Source organism: Mesoplodon densirostris, chromosome 7 (assembly GCF_025265405.1).
Source record: "Mesoplodon densirostris isolate mMesDen1 chromosome 7, mMesDen1 primary haplotype, whole genome shotgun sequence".
NCBI classification, from domain to species: domain Eukaryota; kingdom Metazoa; phylum Chordata; class Mammalia; order Artiodactyla; family Ziphiidae; genus Mesoplodon; species Mesoplodon densirostris.
In genome coordinates, this window is record NC_082667.1 from 731,233 (window position 1) to 749,545 (window position 18,313).

At 65.4% G+C, this 18,313-nt stretch overlaps 2 protein-coding genes across 5 annotated transcripts; one reads left to right on the top strand and one right to left on the bottom strand.

Annotated features, from left to right (window-relative positions):
• Positions 1-339: 339 nt before the first annotated feature.
• Positions 340-9,052, top strand: PKP3 (plakophilin 3). Its single transcript, XM_060104365.1, has 14 exons — positions 340-420; positions 1,943-2,138; positions 4,297-4,373; positions 4,479-5,110; positions 5,199-5,322; positions 5,960-6,164; positions 6,455-6,629; positions 7,051-7,168; positions 7,243-7,413; positions 7,497-7,682; positions 7,977-8,130; positions 8,351-8,543; positions 8,642-8,729; positions 8,916-9,052. Exons 1-14 carry the CDS (start codon positions 340-342, stop codon positions 8,949-8,951), a joined length of 2,436 nt encoding a protein of 811 aa, XP_059960348.1. The 3' UTR covers positions 8,952-9,052.
• A 1,105-nt stretch (positions 9,053-10,157) lies between these two features.
• On the bottom strand, positions 10,158-17,548 carry SIGIRR (single Ig and TIR domain containing). Of its 4 annotated transcripts, none has more exons than XM_060105062.1 (11): positions 17,072-17,548; positions 15,378-15,519; positions 14,270-14,431; positions 13,183-13,381; positions 12,547-12,680; positions 12,308-12,448; positions 11,751-11,894; positions 11,360-11,462; positions 11,145-11,295; positions 10,770-10,959; positions 10,158-10,470 (listed from the first exon to the last, which is right to left on the bottom strand). In XM_060105062.1, the coding sequence occupies exons 3-11, from the start codon at positions 14,274-14,276 to the stop codon at positions 10,307-10,309; spliced, it is 1,233 nt and encodes a 410-aa protein (XP_059961045.1). In that variant the 5' UTR covers positions 14,277-14,431; positions 15,378-15,519; positions 17,072-17,548; the 3' UTR covers positions 10,158-10,306. The 4 variants fall into 4 exon arrangements, with proteins under 4 accessions (XP_059961045.1, XP_059961044.1, XP_059961042.1 ...); XM_060105061.1 differs by lacking the exon at positions 17,072-17,548 and adding an exon at positions 16,134-16,173; XM_060105059.1 differs by lacking the exon at positions 17,072-17,548 and adding an exon at positions 16,108-16,171.
• Positions 17,549-18,313: the final 765 nt, after the last annotated feature.

Sequence of the window (18,313 nt, forward strand, 5' to 3'; positions counted from 1 at the left end):
TCCTCTCCATCCCGTGGCTCCGACCCCACTAAAGCCCCGTCCATCCCTCTGCGGCCCTGTCCCACCACCCAGGGCCTCTGGACCCCACCTGCAGTCTGCCCCTCGAGGCCTGCTGCCCTGCCAGGTGGGCCCAGGCGGACTCGAGTGAAGGGCGGGCCTCCAGGCGCGCTCAGCGCTGTACAAACTTGTATCCCGGGATTTTCCCACACAAAACACGTCTCTCAGGGAAGCAACCAGTCTGATGAGCTCGCTGAACGTGCGGGCGTTCCCACCCCGCCCTCCCGGTGCCCCAGCAGTCCTGTCCCACACTGAGGCCCTGACGGCAGTGCTGGGCCCGGGATGCAGCCCAGGACTCCTCAGCCGGCAGCAGAGGCCTCTGGAATGAGCCCGGGGGCCGGCAGTATCTGGACCACCAGCAGGGTAGGTCGCCAACTGTGCACATTCCCTGAGCCGGGAGGCTCCACCCCAGGGTTCACCTTGTCCTTTCCGGGGACCCTCCCCTCCCTCTCTCACCCCCAACGTTGACCTCTGACTCCCACTCCCAGTCCCCTCCCCAGCCCTGACCTCACCCCTAGGGCTGCCTTCTGACCCTGACCCCGCCTCGCCCCCAGGCCACTGCCCCCAGCCACCATTCCCACCTGGGCTCACGTCCCCTGCCTTCAGGGGGGCCAGGGCCTGGGGTCAGGGCCTCCCATGGGAGAGAAGGCCTGTGAGCGTGGCCCCAGGGCGACTTTTCCAGGGGAACCCAAGGAGGTACATGAGGCCACTCAGCCCGCAGGCCTCCAGCCCTCCTGGGCTCAGCCCCCACTCAGTCCGCCAGGGGCCTGTCCTGGATCCAAGCCAGGCCTACACGGGAGGCCTTGGAGCGTGCTGGTCCAGCTGTCAGTGGCGCTCCAGGGAGACCATCTTGGGACGAGCGCTGCTAAGCCTGGCCCTTTCGCCCCCACCTCCGACTGCTGGGCCTCCCTCCCCACACAACTCTGACTCTGCTCGCCTGGACTCCTGGTTCTCCCTGGAGCACGTCAGATCCTGTGCCCCCAGCCAGGGCAGGAGGGCCCCTCTGAGTCAACCCCCTGGGGCAGCCCCGCCTGCCTCTGCTGAGCTGAGCCTTGACTCATGGGTTGGAAGAGGCCTCCCACCTCCACAGCCTGGTGGGGGACGGGAGCCCAGGAGGGCTAGCCAGCCCTTTGGAGGCCTCTGCAGAGGCTGGGGGCTGGGGGCACTTCCAGAGTCTGCAGGATGGAGATCTGGAGGGTCATGAGCCTGGGGTGGGCCCGTCTCGCCTCTTGCTTCTGGGGTCTCTTGGGCACCAAGGACCAGGGACGAGGGCCTCATAGAGCCCCCTTCCACCCTAAAGCTCCACTCCAAGCCTTTTATCCTCAACTCTGTCCCTTAGCACCTGACCCCTGCTAGGCCTCACTCCAACCTCATGGCTGCAGTGCCTGGTCCTTGGAGTTACCTGGAGCCCCCAGCTCCCCAGGGAGGGGGAGCTCCCACCCTCAGACTCCCCGAGGTGGCCTCCCTCCACCTTTCCCTAATGCTCAGAACAGTAGGCCCAAAGGAGCAGCTGTGGCCTATCCCAAAGGACAGGCTGGGAACAAAGAAGGGCCCGGACCCCTTCTGCCCTGTCCTGGGATGGGCAGGAGGGGGAACACGCAGGGCCTGTTCTTCCGCCCAAATTCCACCTTAAGCGGGCGGTAGCCCCTCCCTCCCACCTGGCCCAGGTGTCCCCGCCCCTAGCTGAGCTCAGGGCTGGGCGGCGTCGGTCTCCGGGCCAGCCCTGGGTGAGGCCAGCAGGGAGGGGACTTCAGGGACAGGGCCGCGCGGGAAGAGACAGCAGAGACAAATCGCGCTGGAGGTGGCGACCGGGCCCAGGCCAGGCAGATTCGGCCCCGTGCCCGCCGCCATGCAGGACGGTAACTTCCTGCTGTCGGCCCTGCAGCCCGAGATGGGTGTGTGCTCCCTGGCGCTGCCCTCGGACCTGCAGCTGGACCGCCGGGGCACCGAAGGGCCGGAGGCCGAGAGGCTGCGTGCAGCTCGTGTCCAGGAGCAGGTCCGCGCTCGCCTCCTGCAGCTGGGTCAGCAGCCTTGGCAGAACGGGCCGGCCCAGCCCGATGGCGCGGCCAGGGCGGCCACAGGTAAGCAGACGCTGGCCGGGTGCCCACGGTGGGTGGTGGGTGGAGGTGGCCTTGGCGGGCGTGGTGGTGCGAGGGCCGGAGGCCGCGGTGGGGCCACTCCGGACTCAGCTCCCTGACTCACCCAGGCCCGCCTTGAGTCACCACCCTACCCCTCCAGGCGTAGGAGAAGCCAGAGGTGAGGCCTCCATCTCCTGGCAGGGACCCCGGGGTCCTCCCTGCCAGTCGGGTTGGGCCTCACCTGCCCACCGGGCCCTGAGCCTCCCACCACCCCCCAGGGCGGGCACGGGAGAAGTGGCACATGGCCGGCCGGGTCCGTCTCTGCGGGCAAACCCAGAACATGCACGCGTCCGGTCCCACATCCCACGGGCTCACACACGGTCTCAGAGACACGCAGACACACACGTCACTCCCCTGGAGACACAAACGCAGAGACACAGACGCCCGGACTCTAGCGTCCAGCCCCCATGCCCCACGGGAATGAGCAGACAGAAAGGTGAGGGGCGGGGTCTGGAACTCCTGGAGGAGAGCCACGGCCTGTCTGGGCCAGGGTCTCCCTGCGGAATTGCGGGGGGCGGGCCCTGCTGGGGTGACCCGGCTACTCACCGTGAGAGTAGCGGGTGGGGGAATGCCCCTCAGGGCCAGGCAGCCCCCTGTGTAGGAACCCCGGTTTGTGCATGGGGCACGTGCACGGGTGTACGTGAGTGTGTGTGTGCGTGTGCGTGAGTGTGCGCAAGTTCAGGGCACTTCTAGAAATTTCCTCCCTTGCCAGCTGCAGCCACAGGAACCAAGGTCAGACAGTAAGAGGAGCCTCCAGGATGTCAGGGGTCAAGACCCCGCTCCACAGTGGCTCGCGTGACCTTCAGAGGGCCTTTCCCAGTGCTGGCCGCCAGCTGCTGGTCGGGGGATAAGCGGGTCAGCCAGTACAGGGGCCGCCAGGGCTGCCTGGATTCCTGCATCCTCCCCTCCCTGGGCCTCAGCCTTGCTGGTGGCCAAGTTGGGTGCCCAGGGGTCGTGGGGTAGAGGAGGGAGCAGGGAGGGGTTAATTACCACCCTGGCTACCCTGGCAATTAGGGGAAAGAGGATTATAATTTGGGGGAGGGGGCCGTGCCCCCCCCAAGGCTGGGCCTCACTAGCGTCAAAGGGTTAATAGCCCCTGCCCAGAAGCCTCATTAACCAGGGCCTGTCTGGGGAGCGTGCTGGGTGGGGGAGTCCCCCCAGACCTAACTGAGGCAGAGGTTGTGGGAGGGTCCAAGGCCCCCCCTTCCCTTCACCCTCACCCTGAATCCCTTCAGCCAAGTCACTCTACCCTGGCCTTCGGGGGATGGGACTCTTCCCCCTCCAGATGTGGCCACAGCAGGGACTCTAGCAGAGGCTGACCACTCCAGGAATACCCTCCCCACCCAAAGACCCCGCCCCTGGCATTGCCCAGGTGATGCCCCCCCAGTCTGTTCCCACTGCTCTGCCTTGGTTTGACCTTTGCCCAACTCTTCTCCGGGTGTTCTCAGCTCTTCCTATACACCTGACTAATCACACCGTGCCACCTGTCATCCACATATTCATTCAGTTGTTCCCTTCAGCATCCATCCGTCCCTCCATCCTCCCGGCTTAGATACCCCTTCACACACCGGTCAGTCTGTTCATCCAACCACCCATCCTTCCAATGGTCCAACCCGCCCTCCCCCCATCTCTCCACCCTCCACCCTCCACCCACCTGCCCGTCTGTCCACTTGCCATGCAGGTGGGCTGGCGCCGGTGCCCCCGGTTTGTGTGTGGCTAAGGGTGGGTGTGGCTCGGGAGACTGTGTGTCTGCGGCGAGTGACCAACAGCACAGGATGGGCTCCCAGGAGGTCAGTGTGGCTTCCTGGGGGCGGTGGCCAGGCGTTGTGCCCTGGCAGGGATCGGGGAGCTGAGGAAGGAGGCCCTAGCACACTAGGTAGCCGGGAGGTCAGCAGGGTGAGCACACCCGTCCCCCGCTGAGGTGCACAGCTGGAAGGGATGGGGGCTGTGGGAGGGATGACAGGGCGACGGCAGGGACCAGAAGCCAAGGCACCTGCCCCAGAGTCCACTGGCCTCCCCACCAGGGCTCAGGGCAGGAAGGGAGGCAGGAGGCTAGTGCCTTGCCATTGGCCCAGCCAGGCTGCTCTGTCCCTGTCTGCAGGCGCGTGCCGGGCTCAGTACCACACCTTGCAGGCCGGTTTCAGCTCCCGCTCCCAGGGCCGGAGCGGGGACACCTCGGTGAGTGACAGCCTGGAGTCCCGTGAGGGAGGTTCTGGGGGCTCTGGGGACTCCAGCGTCAGGAAGCCCAGCGGCCCTCACTGCCCTCCCCTCTCTGCCCCACAGACCTTCCGGCGCATCGCCAGGCCCACCTACAGCCCTGTCTCCTGGGCCTCCCGCTCAGTCATGGACCTGAGCTCCGGTCGAAGGCTGAGCTCAGCCCAGAGCGGGGGCAGTGCCCTTGGAGCCGCAGGGTATGGGGGTGCCCGGCCCGCCGCGCCCCCGCCCACCCGGCCTACGTCCTTCCACGAGCATGGCGGCGTGGGGAGCCGGGCGGATCACGACACCTTGTCCCTGCGCTCACTCAGCCTGGGGGCCGGGGGCCCGGATGACCGCTACGGAGTGGTGGAGGAGTGGCTGGAGCCGGCGGCCACCTCCGCCTACAGGGCCTCTGCCTCTGAGCGCCAGGCCAGCTCCAGCTCTAGCCGGGCTGGGGGCCTGGGCTGGCCGGAGGCTGCCGAGGAGCCGCCCAGCCGGATCATCCGTGCCCCCGCCATGCGGACCCTGCAGCGGTTCCAGGGCGGCCACCGCAGCCGTGTGGGGGCTGGGGGAGTGCCAGGGGGCGTCCTGGAGCCCGTGACCCAGGCGCCATCTGTGCGCAGCCTCAGCCTCAGCCTGGGCGACTCGGGCCACCTGCCGGACACGCGTGGGCTGGACAGCTACGGTGGCCACCGCACTTTGCAGAGGCTCAGCAGCGGGTGAGCTGGGCCTGGCTTGGGGAGAGGGCTTCTGCCATAACCCTGGTCTGTCCCCAGGCTCAGCCTGACCTGTCTCTTTTCTCTGCAGCTTTGATGACATTGACCTGCCCTCGGCAGTCAAGTACCTCATGGCCTCAGATCCCAACCTGCAGGTGCTGGGAGCAGCCTACATTCAGCACAAGTGCTACAGTGACACAGCAGCCAAGAAGCAGGTGACCACCCCTGCTTACCACCCTCATGGGCCCCCCTTCACTCACTGTCCTCTGTCTGGTCCCTGACCACCCCTCACTGATCCCCAAGCTGCCTGGGCAGACCCCATCTGCCCAGGGCCTCCTCAGCAGAGGAGGGGCAGGAGGGACTGACTTGCACAAATCTGAATACACCTGCACACACCACGCTTCTGCACACATTTGCACGCATCTGCACACACCCACGTACATCTCCATACACCTGTATGCCTATGCACATGTCTCTATGTACTTGCACACACTTGCACACCTTTGCACACCTTTGCATGCATCTGCACACCTCTGCACACATCTCCATACACCTGAATGAGTATGCACACATCTCTATACACCTGCAGGCTTCTGCACACATTTGCACACATCTTCACACACCTGCATACATCTCCATACACCTGTATGTGTATGCACACGTCTCTATATACCTGCACATACCTGCACACAGTTGCACACATCTGCATGTTTCTGCACACCTCTGCACACACCTGCACACATCTCCATACACCTGCATATGTACTCACACATCCATATACACTTGCATACGTTTACACACACCTATGCAGCGGGTGCACAAGCGCTAACACCCGTGTGGCTATGCCCACAGGCCCGCAGCCTGCAGGCTGTGGCTAGGCTGGTGAAGCTCTTCAACCACGCCAACCAGGAGGTGCAGCGCCACGCCACAGGTGCCATGCGCAACCTTGTCTACGACAACGCGGACAACAAGCTGGCCCTGGTGGAGGAGAACGGCATCTTCGAGCTGCTGCGTTCGCTGCGTGAGCAGGACGACGAGCTGCGCAAGAATGTCACAGGTGGCCCTGCTCCCCAGCCGCCGCTCTGCCACCCTTCCCTCGGTCCCCACGGCCATCCCTGTGGCATGTCTCTTTGGAGCTGGACTCCAGCCCCAGGCCCCGTGTCCCCACGCGTCCTCCTCTCTGCGCTGTTGCAGCCCCGTGACCCTACACGTCACACTCAGGCTCTCCCCAGCGAGGCTCTTGGGTGAGGCTCGAAGCGCCAGGCAGGGCTCTGGGTACAATCCCCGGAAGAGGCGGAGGGGCTGGAGGGCCGTCCCTGACCACGGCCTCGGAACCACCTGCCACAGGGATCCTGTGGAACTTGTCCTCCAGTGACCACCTGAAGGACCGCCTGGCCCGAGACACGCTGGAGCAGCTCACAGACCTGGTGCTGGGCCCCTTCTCAGGGGCCGGGGGACCGCCCCTCACCCAGCAGAATGCCTCGGAAGCGGAGATCTTCTACAACGCCACGGGCTTCCTCAGGTGCGATGGGCAGCACGCAGGGGAGGCCCAGAGAAGGGGCGTTAGGATCTGAGGTCTGAATGGCAAGGCGGGGCCACCGGGGTGGGGGGCGTGTCTGGGAGAAGTGGACAGCGAGGCAGAGGCGCTGACGCAGGAGTGGAACGGGCCGCCAGGTGTGGCCCCCGGCCAGATGTCAACAGACTGGGGGCTGCAGGCTCAGATTTCTTTAAATCAGGGATTTGATCTGATATTTGTAACCTCCCCGGAGCCCCGGACACTTCGAGAAGTGGATGGGGGATGGGCATGTGGAGGTGCCGAGGGGCAGAGCCCAGCTCGGGGGACGAGGGGATTGGTGCTCAGAATCTCAGCCTTGGGTGGGTCCCTGTGGGGTGGGCTCTGCCTGCGGTCCCAGTGGGGGTCTCTGATCTGCCTCCATCCAAAGGAACCTCAGCTCGGCCTCCCAGGCCACTCGCCAGAAGATGCGTGAGTGCCACGGGCTGGTGGACTCCCTGGTCACCTATATCAACCATGCCCTGGACGTGGGCAAGTGCGAGGACAAGGTGAGGGTCAGCCAGCGCCCCGGGGCCCGAGGGGCTCCAGCCTGCTCTGACCAAGGTCTGCCCTCTGTCCACAGAGCGTGGAGAACGCCGTGTGCGTGCTCAGGAACCTGTCCTACCGCCTGTACGACGAGATGCCACCGTCGGCCCTGCAGCGGCTGGAGGGCCGAGGCCGCCGGGATGTGGCAGGGGCGCTGCCAGGCGAGGCAGTGGGCTGCTTCACGCCACAGAGCCGGCGGCTCCGAGAGGTGGGTGCGGGCCTGGGCAGGGGGGCAGGCGGAAGCAGGGATCCCGGGTGACCTTGGCTGACTCTCCACGCCCTCCTGCCCAGCTGTCCCTCACGGCCGACGCGCTCACCTTCACCGAGGTGTCTAAGGACCCCAAGGGCCTGGAGTGGCTGTGGAGCCCCCAGGTCGTGGCACTGTACAACCGGCTGCTGCAGCGCTGTGAGCTCAACCGGCACACGACGGAAGCGGCAGCCGGCGCACTGCAGAACATCACCGCAGGCGACCGCAGGGTGAGGTGGCCTGGGACCACACCTGGCCACGCACCGGGGCGCGAGGCACTGGGGACGCAAGGGGTGAACGGGGACAGGAGTCTGCTCTCCCGGACTTTACGGTGCATCGGGGGGCCAGAACTTCAGAGCGAGAGAGGAAGGCAGGCAGGATGCGGCTGGAGGATGCCACCTCCGGCCCCCGGGGTCTGCACTGAGTTTAAGGAAGGTGCCGGGAGGGTTGGGCCGGCAGGGAGCAGACCTGGGGCCTCCACGGGGCGCCAGCACCGTTCTCACCAGCCCCTCTCCTGCCGGCAGTGGGCGGGCGTGCTGAGCCGGCTGGCTCTGGAGCAGGAACGCATCCTGAACCCGCTGCTGGACCGAGTTCGGACCGCTGACCACCACCAGCTGCGCTCACTGACCGGCCTCATCCGAAACCTGTCTCGGAACGCCAGAAACAAGGATGAGCTGTGTGAGTCCAGCCGTCCCGAAGCCTGGGTTCTGCCTCCCCTGGGGGCCGGGCGCGGGCCTGGACTCTGTCTGTGCTGCTGCTCCTCGGGCCGGCTTCTGGGAAGCCAGAGCTGGTGGACAGACCGGCGCACCAGCTCCCTGGGGGAGCCCGGGATGGCGGGTGCCGAGGGGGCGGGGCAGGGGGCGGGCAATGGAGACTGACCGCCCCAACCTGCTGGCAGCCACCAAGGTGGTGAGCCACCTGATCGAGAAGCTGCCTGGCAGCCCGGCTGAGTGCACTCCCCCCACCGATGTGCTGGTGAACATCATAGCCATCCTCAACAACTTGGTGGTGGCCAGTCCCGTGGCCGCCCGAGACCTGCTCTACTTCGACGGGCTCCACAAGCTGTTCTTCATCAAGAAGAAGCGGGACAGGTCAGGGCCCGAACCCCGTGCCCACCCTGCCCCCCCAGCTTGCCCTGCCTTCTGGCCAAGCCCGTCACCCCACCGACCCCTGCCCTCTACCCCCCCAGCCCTGACAGTGAGAAGTCCTCCCGGGCAGCCTCCAGCCTCTTGGCCAACCTGTGGCAGTACAGCAAGCTCCACCGAGACTTCCGGGCGGTATGTTCCCACGGTCCAGGGCAGGCGGGGCTGTGAGTGTGGGACGTGGGCACAGGACGGCAGGGAAGGACATGGAAACCCACGTGGCCCAGGGCACCCGTAAGACCAGGGGCCCACTTCCAGCACACCCAGGGGGACGGGATGCGGAGCAGCAGCGCCCTGACTCCAGGCCCCTCTCCACTGCAGAAGGGCTACCGAAAGGAGGACTTCCTGGGCCCGTAGGCGAAGCCTCCCTTGGAGAAGGAGAATGCGATGTGACCCGCCTCCGAGGGAAGGGCTCAGCTCGGGGCTGCTCGCCAGCTGGCCTGGAGGAGAAGGTTGATGATGGCCCAGGGGCTCTCGCTGGAGCCCCATCCACGTGCAACTTGAAGGCCTGGGCCACGGGGGAGGGGACAGGGGCTTGCGGCTGGGGAATTGGCTTCTGCAGGGCAGGGGGTGGGGCAGGGCTTGAGGCTGCTCTGATGCATGGGATGGTGGCCAGGTCACACTGGCAGAGGTGGCACTGGCTGTAGCCCAGCAGTGCCTCGGGACAGCCAGCGAAGGGAATAAAGGTGGCCGTGAACACAGCAGCCACAGCCCCTCATGCTTCTTCGGTCGGTCAGACTTGGGGGTCGGACCCAAGGACTCAGCCATGTCCCCAAGAGCAACCATGCCTGCCCCTTAGGACACTCCCCCCTGGGCCCATACACAGGCCTCTCCAGGTCAGGAGACCCAGGACAGGGAGGAGGGCGTGTCCAGCAGCAGGAGAGCTGGCAGAGCGAATGGAGGAGATGGGGCAGACAGCAGAGGCAGCCTCAAGCTAAGTGAGACGCAGAAGCAGCAGAGCTGGGGACCTTGTGTGCAGAGGAACGGGCACTTCCGGGGCAGCTGTGACTCCTCCTGGCCTCGGTGCTGCCCTCCCGGGCTGTGCTCACGCGACAGATACATCCAACACCGCTCCCTGCCCTGACTTCCTGGGCCTGGAGGTGCCCTGACAGGTATACTCATGCTGTCTGAGGCTTGGGGTCCAGTAGGTTCTGGGACCTCTCTCCATCTCACCAAGCCAGGCCCTTGGGTTGTAAAGTTCCCACTGATATTTTTACAACAGGCTTTTTCTGCAAAGCTCAGAACCTGAAGTCTCTAAGGGGACTGCCCCCCCAGGGACTGTCTGGATCAGAGTGGGACTGGGAATAGTCACGGCCCCAAGCAGGGAGACCTGAGGAGGCCGCTGCAAGAGCTATGCCTGAGCTGGCTCAGGATGAAGATGGGGAGTGAGTGGGCTTGAGTGGACACCCAGGTGCGGTGACCAGGTGGCCATGGAGCAAAAAAAGGGAGGGATCCAGGGCCCTGGAGTGCCTGAGACGTAAGTGAAGGGTGGGGTGTTCTGCTCAGGACACTGCATACCCGCTTCCTGCCCCGGGGGAGGAGAGGCCGAGACCTGGGCAGGATTCCAAAGGACTTTATTTCTGCCACTCTCCCTCCCCGAGGTCCCAGGGCTGCAGGCAGACAGGGCTCATGGTCCTGCTGAGTGGGAAAAAACCCACCCCAGCCCTGCCCCCAGCTGTCCCCGGCGATCCTGCTGCTCCAGGGGGCAGGGGCTACACGTCCTCCTCCGACACCAGGCAATAGAAGTCCGTGCGGGCACTGTAGTTTCGGGAGCCAAGGTCCGACACATCCACCTCACTGCCTTGGCCCTCTCCAAGCGAGACCCCACTTGCATGCGGTGGAGCTGCTGGCTCCCCAAAGACAGGCCCTCGTACACCTGGGGAGGGGTACCGCCAGGCCTGAGGCTGGGCTGCCCACAGCCTGCCTTCTGCCAGGGTCACTCCCTGCTGCCCCTCCTGCATGGTGTCATTTGAGGTCCTGGAGGTTCCCAGTCAGGCCCCGAGCCCGACCACCTTCATGGAAAGAGGCAGTGGGAGGTGCTGGGAATTAAGCCCATCCACGGGCTGCAGGGAGCACTCCCTGCCACCTGGACCTTTTCTGGGGCTCCACCTTATGCAGCCCCCCTCCAACTCAGGCTGAGCTTCTCAGGGTCAGGGGTGGGGCCGGTGGGCATACCCAAGTCCCCCTCAGGGTCAGGGTCCAGCTCCGGGTCCAGGGTCCGACCCTCTGGGACCCGGCCTCGCACAATCAGCATGGGGTCCTTGTCGTCCTGCAGCCGGGTCTGGGGGTCTCCCTCCATCGCTCTGTACTGCACCTTCCGAGGCAACGCCAACTGTAGCTCTTTCCAAAAATCGGAGGAAGGTGTCTGGAGGCCAAGGTGGGGCAGTTAGCGAGCGTGAACAATCGGGGGGTGGGGGGGTGCCAACACGGAAAGACCCTGGTCTCCTTGGCCCCAAAGAGCCCACTCCTCTGGGTGGCTGACCATGGCACCTCCACCCACGGGCTCCCATCTACAAGCCCCCTCCCTCCCCGCCCCCTGCCCCTCCGCACCACGGAACCGGGCCTCCAGAGCAGCAGGGTCACCAGGTGGCGATGCTGGCGCAGCAGGCGGAGCGCAGGGTGTGCGGGGTCGCGCCGCTGGCCCTCGAAAGTGATGAAGATGGGTCTGCGCGTGAGCTCCAGCAGCCGGCACAGGCCCTCCCTGCGAGGGCGGCACCGTCAGGGGGGGCGCAGTTGGGGCCCACCCAGCCCCGCGCGGGACCCACCGGAAGCTGTGACTGCACCAGGCCCGGCCGAGGAAGGCGTCGGACAACACCACGACGAGGCGCCGGCAGCGGCTCAGGTTCACCAGGAGGTCGGCCGACGGCTCTGCGGGAACCCGGTCATCAGCGGGGGCCGTGCGGACGGGGCCCTAGAAGGGGCGGGGCCCTAGCCTGGGCCTGAGGAGGACCCGAGGGGGCGTGGCCCTGGGAAGGCGGGATCTGGGCCGGAACACGGGCGGAGCCCGAGTAGAGATGCGGCTGGGCCCTGGACGGGGAGGAGTAGGGCTTGAGGGGCGTGGCCCTGGAAAGGCGGGGTCTGGGCCGGAACAGGGGCGGGGCCTGCGCCCCGGATCGGGGCTGGGCCCGAGGGGAAAGGGGCAGGACGCCGCGGTACCCGCGCGCGGCAGGAGGTCGCGGTCGTCCAGAAAGAGCTTGTAACCCCGACGCCGCTCCAGCTGCGGCTTCAGGATGAAGTTCACGAACTTCCGGTCCTCGGGGCTGTCGCTGTAGGAGACGTAGGCGTCGTAGAGCTTCCCGTCTGCGGACGGCGGCGGGTCAGCGCGGCCGCTTTCCAGGCCTAGGCTTGCCACCCTCGGGGCCCCCTAAATCTCCCCCCTTATGCCCCAGGGGCCAGGCCAGCCCCCCAGACGCAGACCCAGCAGATCTCGGCTCCGGGCCCCGCTTAGACCCCTCCTCAGCACAGGATTCCGAGTGGAGCCGTGGAACCAGGCTACTGTGGAACCAGGCTACCGTGGCTCCCTTCTGCCGGCCCTGTGCCCTCCTGGGCTGCACAGAGACACCCCCCTTTCCTGGACTGGGATCTCGCCAGTGCCCTCCAGGGACGGATGCCTCCTCGCCCCCACCTGCAGAGCCAATCCCCCCCACCCAGAGCTGAGCCTAGGGAGGCCCCGTGGCTGACTCCGCCTCCCCATCCATCCGCACCCCACGCACCGTTCATCTCCACCTCCCCATACGTGTCTTGGTACCAGAGCAGTACATTGAGTCGACACTTCACGTATAGCAGCGCTGCCAGGAGCAGGACCAGCAGGACCAGAAGTGAGGCCAGCACCGCGGCCACATGTCCAGCCAGGCCTGGGGACAGAGCCACTGACTGAGCCACCCCAGCACCCTCCAAGCCTAAAGGCTCCCCAGGCCTCCCTCCTACCTTCTACCCACTGGACCCCACTCACCAGCTCTCCAAAGAGTGAAGGATGAGGAGCTGATGTTCTGGACGGAGCAGGTGAAGGTCCTGAAGTCTTCAGTACTGGTCAGGTTGATCCCCAGGACACTGGACACAAGCACCTCTGACCGGTTGGCCTTGACCCTGGGGAGACCAGGCCCCACCCCCTCACCTGGGGCCCGATAGCATCACTGGATGCCCCAGAGCCCCACTTGTCTGGGACTCACCCAGAGAGGCTGCAGATTTGGGCCTCCTGGGCAGTCCTTGGGCCATAAGCTAAGAGAAATGGCCAGAACATGAAGGGGGTGTGGATCTCTTTTGAAACAGTCATCCTAATCCTGGGTCTGGGTCCTGGGGGTCCTCAGATCCTAGGCTTGGCCCGACGGTCAATGAGTAATTCAGGCTGTAGGACTCTGCTGGCACCCATGGCCCTGGGTGGTCTACAAGGTGAGTGTCTAGAGGGGCCACCTGTTTCTGCAGTCACTCTTAGTGTGCATCCAGAGTGGCACTCTGCCCGTGTCGTGTCTGGCCAGTCACTCCCCAGCCCATGTCCAGGTGATTACAGACCAGGGTGTAGGTCAGAGAGGCCACTGGGGGTGGGTATATCCAGCGTGGTCACCTGACCCTGGACACCCTAATCTCTTACCAGGAGTCCTCATGGAGGTCATAGTGGCTTCCATTGCCCAGCAGCACCCCATCTTTCAGCCACTGGACCGAGGGCAAGGGGCAGTGGGGCCCAGAGACCACCGAGGCCGTGCAGTTCAGAGTGACCACACTGCCCAGGGCAGGCCACAGGACCTGGTTTCCAGATGGGGAGAGGAAGTCAGGGGCCCTGTCGCAGGCTCCTGCAGAGAGAGGACCAAGTGGGTTAGCTGTGCCCACGATGCCAGCCTCCCACTGTCCACAGATGGTCTGTGGGCCAGGAAAAAACCAAGGTGGCCAGTGGCATGTGCTGCTTGGTAACCACACCATGTCTGTCCACAAGTCCCATGGGGGACAGGGCCTGGCATCTGGCACATCTTACCCCAGCAGCAGCTGGTCCTTATGTGTTCTGCCTGCCCTGCATGTGGCTGCCAGTCCTCAGAGAAGATGTTAGCATGGAGTCATGGCTGAGCTGACCCAGCACCGCCCCCCAGCTCAGCAGGGCCTGCCTAGCTGCCTGTCTACCCAGGACGTGAGCCAGCACACATTTCCTGTGTGCACCTGTCGCCCACTGCTCTGACGCCCAGGCCCCGGCCCCTCTGCTGGACACCAGTGGTTTGGGGGAGTCAGGGGTTGGGCGTCAGTACCTTCCACCTGGTATGGGAGCTGGGGGTTCCAGGACCCTCTACTCCTGGCTACAGGCAAGCCTTCTCACCTCCCCAAGATCTGAACTTTCTCATCTTTAAATTGGGGTGATGAGCCGGAGCCGGTAGTCATAAAAGACCGCCATCATCCTGGTAGTGTGGTCTCCCAGCAGCCTGCCCCCAATGGCCCCCCACCAGCGCCCACTCCCAGTATCCCTGGGCTTTACCGACCCCCACGAGCCTAGTCTAGAGGCCTTGGGCAGGAGACGGTGCGGGCCCATCCTAACCCTGGGGTCAGGACCCTGGGCCATAGGGGAGGGGCAAACAGGTCTTTGTACCCCTGGCTTGAGGCCAAGCAGAGAGGCCAGGCCACACTGCAGCGTGGAGCCAGCCTGAGGGGCAGGAGGTGGGAGTGGAGCCCGTGCCCGTCCCTCTCTGACCGTCTACCTGCCATGGTCTGGCCGGGGCCTCCTCGAGGCAGGCTGGACACTGGTGCCACCCACGGCTCCCCGGGCTCCTTGGCCGAGCAGACTGATCCCTCAAGGGCTGGGCAGGATTCACTCTCTGTCCTTGTGGCCAGTCAGTCAGAGCACCGGGACGGGTCAGAGGCTGCCGCCATCCCCGGGAGCAAGTTAAACAAGAACAGGATAAGTTAACCTGTAACTCTGGCCACTGAAGCACTGCCTCTGCCCCAGCTGCCGCGTGGAGGCCACAGAGCACCAGGCACAGCCTAGACTGCATGTCATCTGCCCCAGGGACACCGTGACAGCCCAGGGTGGGACAGCACTCCCGGCATCCCTCGTGAGTCTGGGAGTTGGCCTCGTTCCAAGATCCCCTGGGACAGGGCTGCCACATACAGGCGGGGGGCTGCGCTACAGCCGCACTCAGCCTGTACCGAGGCTCCGGGGGGCTCGGGGTTCTCGAGGACTGGCCTGCCTGACTGAGCCTCACTCCCAGCCATGGGGTTTTGTTCTGGACGCCGTCCTGGGTGCACCACGCACGCGTGAACCCAGCACTGGAGGCTGCACTGGGCCGAGGTGTCGAGGCAGGAGGGGCGAGCGGGGGGTCAGGCTGGTCTCACGGGGCAGCCCTCCTTCTGGGTCCTGTGCTGGCGCCTCCACCCATTTGTCATCTTCAGACCCAGACACTTTTGTCCACGCTGTCCATCTAGTTGTCCAAGGGAAGCCCCCACCCGCCCACAGGTGACCTTTCTCTCCTACGCGGGGTCTGGGACCACTCCCGGCCAGACTGGCAGCAGCCACACGCTCTTGACCCAAAAAGCTCTCCAGTGACCTGGGCTGAAAGGCGGGGCACGAAGCCCCCGTGTCAGAGCCTTTGAGGAAGACTCCTTGGCAGCCGGGCTTTGGGCACCTCCTCCCTGGTGCCCGGCGGGTATTTACCGGGCACCTAGTCCTCCCCCTCCTCCCTGCTAAGTGGACACACCAGGGCCCCGGCTCCTTCAGGCCCTCCCCCCACCCGTGGGGCCCCTGAGGCTTTGCAGAGATGAGTCTTAGCCTGCCCCCCATTCCTTCGGCATGGGTGACCCGATGTGGACCCGTGATCAGCTGGAAGCCCCTGGTTTGGCTGGGCTGGAATTTCCTCAGAAATCGGTGGAGCATCAGGCTCATTCCCGGGGGGGCTGGTGCAGAGGGTCCTTCCAGAAGTCCTTTGGAGTGGAGGGCAGTCCCGGGAAGGCCCTTGAAGCAGGAGGACAAGCCCACTGAGGGCTATGGGAGGCTGGGCGGCTCGCACCCCCTCCCCCAGCCCAGCAGGTCCCAGGGCAACTCCTACAGTGGCCCCTTGGCCTCTGTAATCTCAGAAGACCTCCTACCCCTGGAAAGGCAACCTTGGACCCTCCTGGAAATTCAGGCCAAACCACATGGCCAGGCAACAGGTGTCCCCCTGCACACCCTCCGCTGCAACCCTCCCTGTCCTCTGTATAGTCTCTGTGTTGTACACCCACCCCCTGCACGCCCCACACATGCCTGCACTAAGCTCTTGGTCCCCGTGCACACGTGCACACTCCCCACACCTCCGACACTCTGGCAGTCCACACACCTGGCACACAACCATGAGCATCTGTGCACACCCCACACCACACACACCGCACCTCACACCCACCCTCAGCCTCCCATCACCCCTCGCTCTCTCACTGGCACACACGCACCACGTACACACGTGCACACACAAGCCACGTGCTTTGCGGGCCTCCCCTCAGCCAGGCCTGATTTCGAGGAGAGGGCTCAGGCCGGAAAAGGCTTCCAAGGACGAGAACACAGGCTCACGCTGAGCAGCGAGGACACGAAGTCACCTGGTTCCAGCTCTTTCCTCCTGAGGAGGGGATGTCCGTCACTGAGGTCATTCACGTGTGCTTGGGAGCAAACTCTCTGCTCGGCTGGGCCCCCGGCCCAGTCCAAATCACCACGGCTGCCCCAGATGCATCGCCAAGCACGGCAAGGACCTGGCTTTTGTTTGTGCGTTTTAATAAGAACTTTCCCCGTAGCTTCCTGGCTTTGCAGTCACATCCTCTCCTCAACCTAAACCCCACCCAGGCACCCACCCTCCTCCCCAGCGGGCTGGCGGGCAGTCGGTGGTTCTCCCCGCCAGCCCCGCCTGCCCCACTCTTCCTGTAACTCTGAGTCAAGCGGCTCCTTCCTCTAGGGCCCGCCCCAGCCCACCCCGGCACCGGCACCGGCACCGGCACCGGCACCGGCACCGTCCTTCCCTTCCCAAGGCTAGGCCTGGGCAAGCGGGGAGGTGGCGGAAGGGCTGGGGGGGCCACGGTGATATGTGGGGGTCCTGGCCAGCGGACCCCCAGTCAGGGCCGTCCTGCACACGCCTGAGGAGCTGGGCAGTATGGCCTGCTTCCCCGACACCCCCTACGGTCCCAGACGGTGGGCGGGGGGGCGGGGTCCACGTAGCTCCCCTGGCCCCAGTGAGCAGCCCCGATGTATCTCTGACCTCTGACCTGCCAGGGTGATGGGTGGGGCTCCTGTGGAAACTCTCACCAATAACGGGCCCTTGAGCAGGGCTCTCTGGCCCCCTCACTGTCCACCTCCCAGGTGTGGCCCCCAAATGGTGAGCAGTTACAAGGGGGCTGGGGTATCACATGGACCTTAAGCCCCCTCTTCTAGATAAGGAAGCAAACAGGAGGCCTTAGCAAGGCTCCCAGCTCTGAGCCCAGGTGGGGGAGAGCCGACATCTCCTGAAGTCACAACAGACTCCCCCGCACCACCATCCCGGACTGACCTGGAACTCAGGGCCCAGCACTGGTGGCTGATGGCACTGCTCATAGCAATCAGGCAGGGTCCCCTGTGGTCCCTGTCCCTGCCTTCACCCCCCAGGGGCAGAGCAACCTCACTGCAGCATCAGCTTTCCTACATCCTTAATCTGACCCTGTCCAAGGGCCCCTGCTCAACGCCCCCGCCCCCGTGGCCTCCAAGACCCTTGGACGATGGTGCGTCTTGGGCTCAGGGTCCAATAGAACTGGAAGAAGTCCTGACTGCACCCCTTCCCCACCGAGCCGCAGCTCCTCCAAGGTGCCCCAGTGGGCCCTGAGGCTGAGTGAGTAGCATAAGCACCTGATGGGCAGGCTAGTGGCCGCCAGCAGTCAGCGTCCTGCCCGGGAGCACCCAGGCAGGAGGCAAAGAGCTAGGTTCTCCCTGATGTCCCCACCTGCTTTGCTGCCTCTCAAAGCTCCTGCCAGACTGCCTGCCGTTCTGCAAGCCCACCCGCACCACCACCTCACAGCCGCGACTGGGCTCCCCCACCCCTTTGCTAACGTCCAACCTCACCCTCCCTTGTCCCCCAGGCCCACTCCACAAAGTGAGCAGGAAATCCCACGTCGCCTCAGGCACTCTCGAGAACAGCCCTTCCGAATCCGAGCCCGCCCCCTGCACCGCCCACCGCGCTCGGCCGCACCCGCGCGGTTCCTAGGAAGCCCTAGCCCCTCCCACCCTCCGGCCTCACGCTGGCCCTCCGCCTCCCCGGAGCATCGGCGTCGGCTTGGCCGCCGGGCGCGCGCCCGCGCCTTGTCCCCAGGCGCCCAGCCGTCTGATTTGCTGCTCAGCATCCCAGTCTCTGAGCGACTCCCCCTCATCTGGGACCGGCGGCCCCTCTGCGCCTGGCGCGTGCTTCATCCCCGGACATCTGTCCCGAAAGAAAGAACTTGCACAAAGCGCTGTGGCCCCGCGAGCCGAGAGGCCCCCTCCTGCACCCCCGGGCCCGCCACATACCCCACACCCGCGCTCCGCCTTCCCGGAGGGGCGTTAGTACCCCCGCCCTCCGGGTGGGGTGAGCCGGGCAGGGCGCGCACGTTTGGGGGGCGCGGGGGCGGGCAGGGCGAGGGCGCGCACGGAAGGGCGGGGCGCGCGGACGGCTGTAGCTCCGCCCGGACACAGGTGCGCAGCGGCTGCAGGCGGTTTCTCCGTCCGCCCCCGGCGCCCTGGGAGGCCTCGGGCCTGGACTCCGACTTTGGGACGGAGGCGGGGT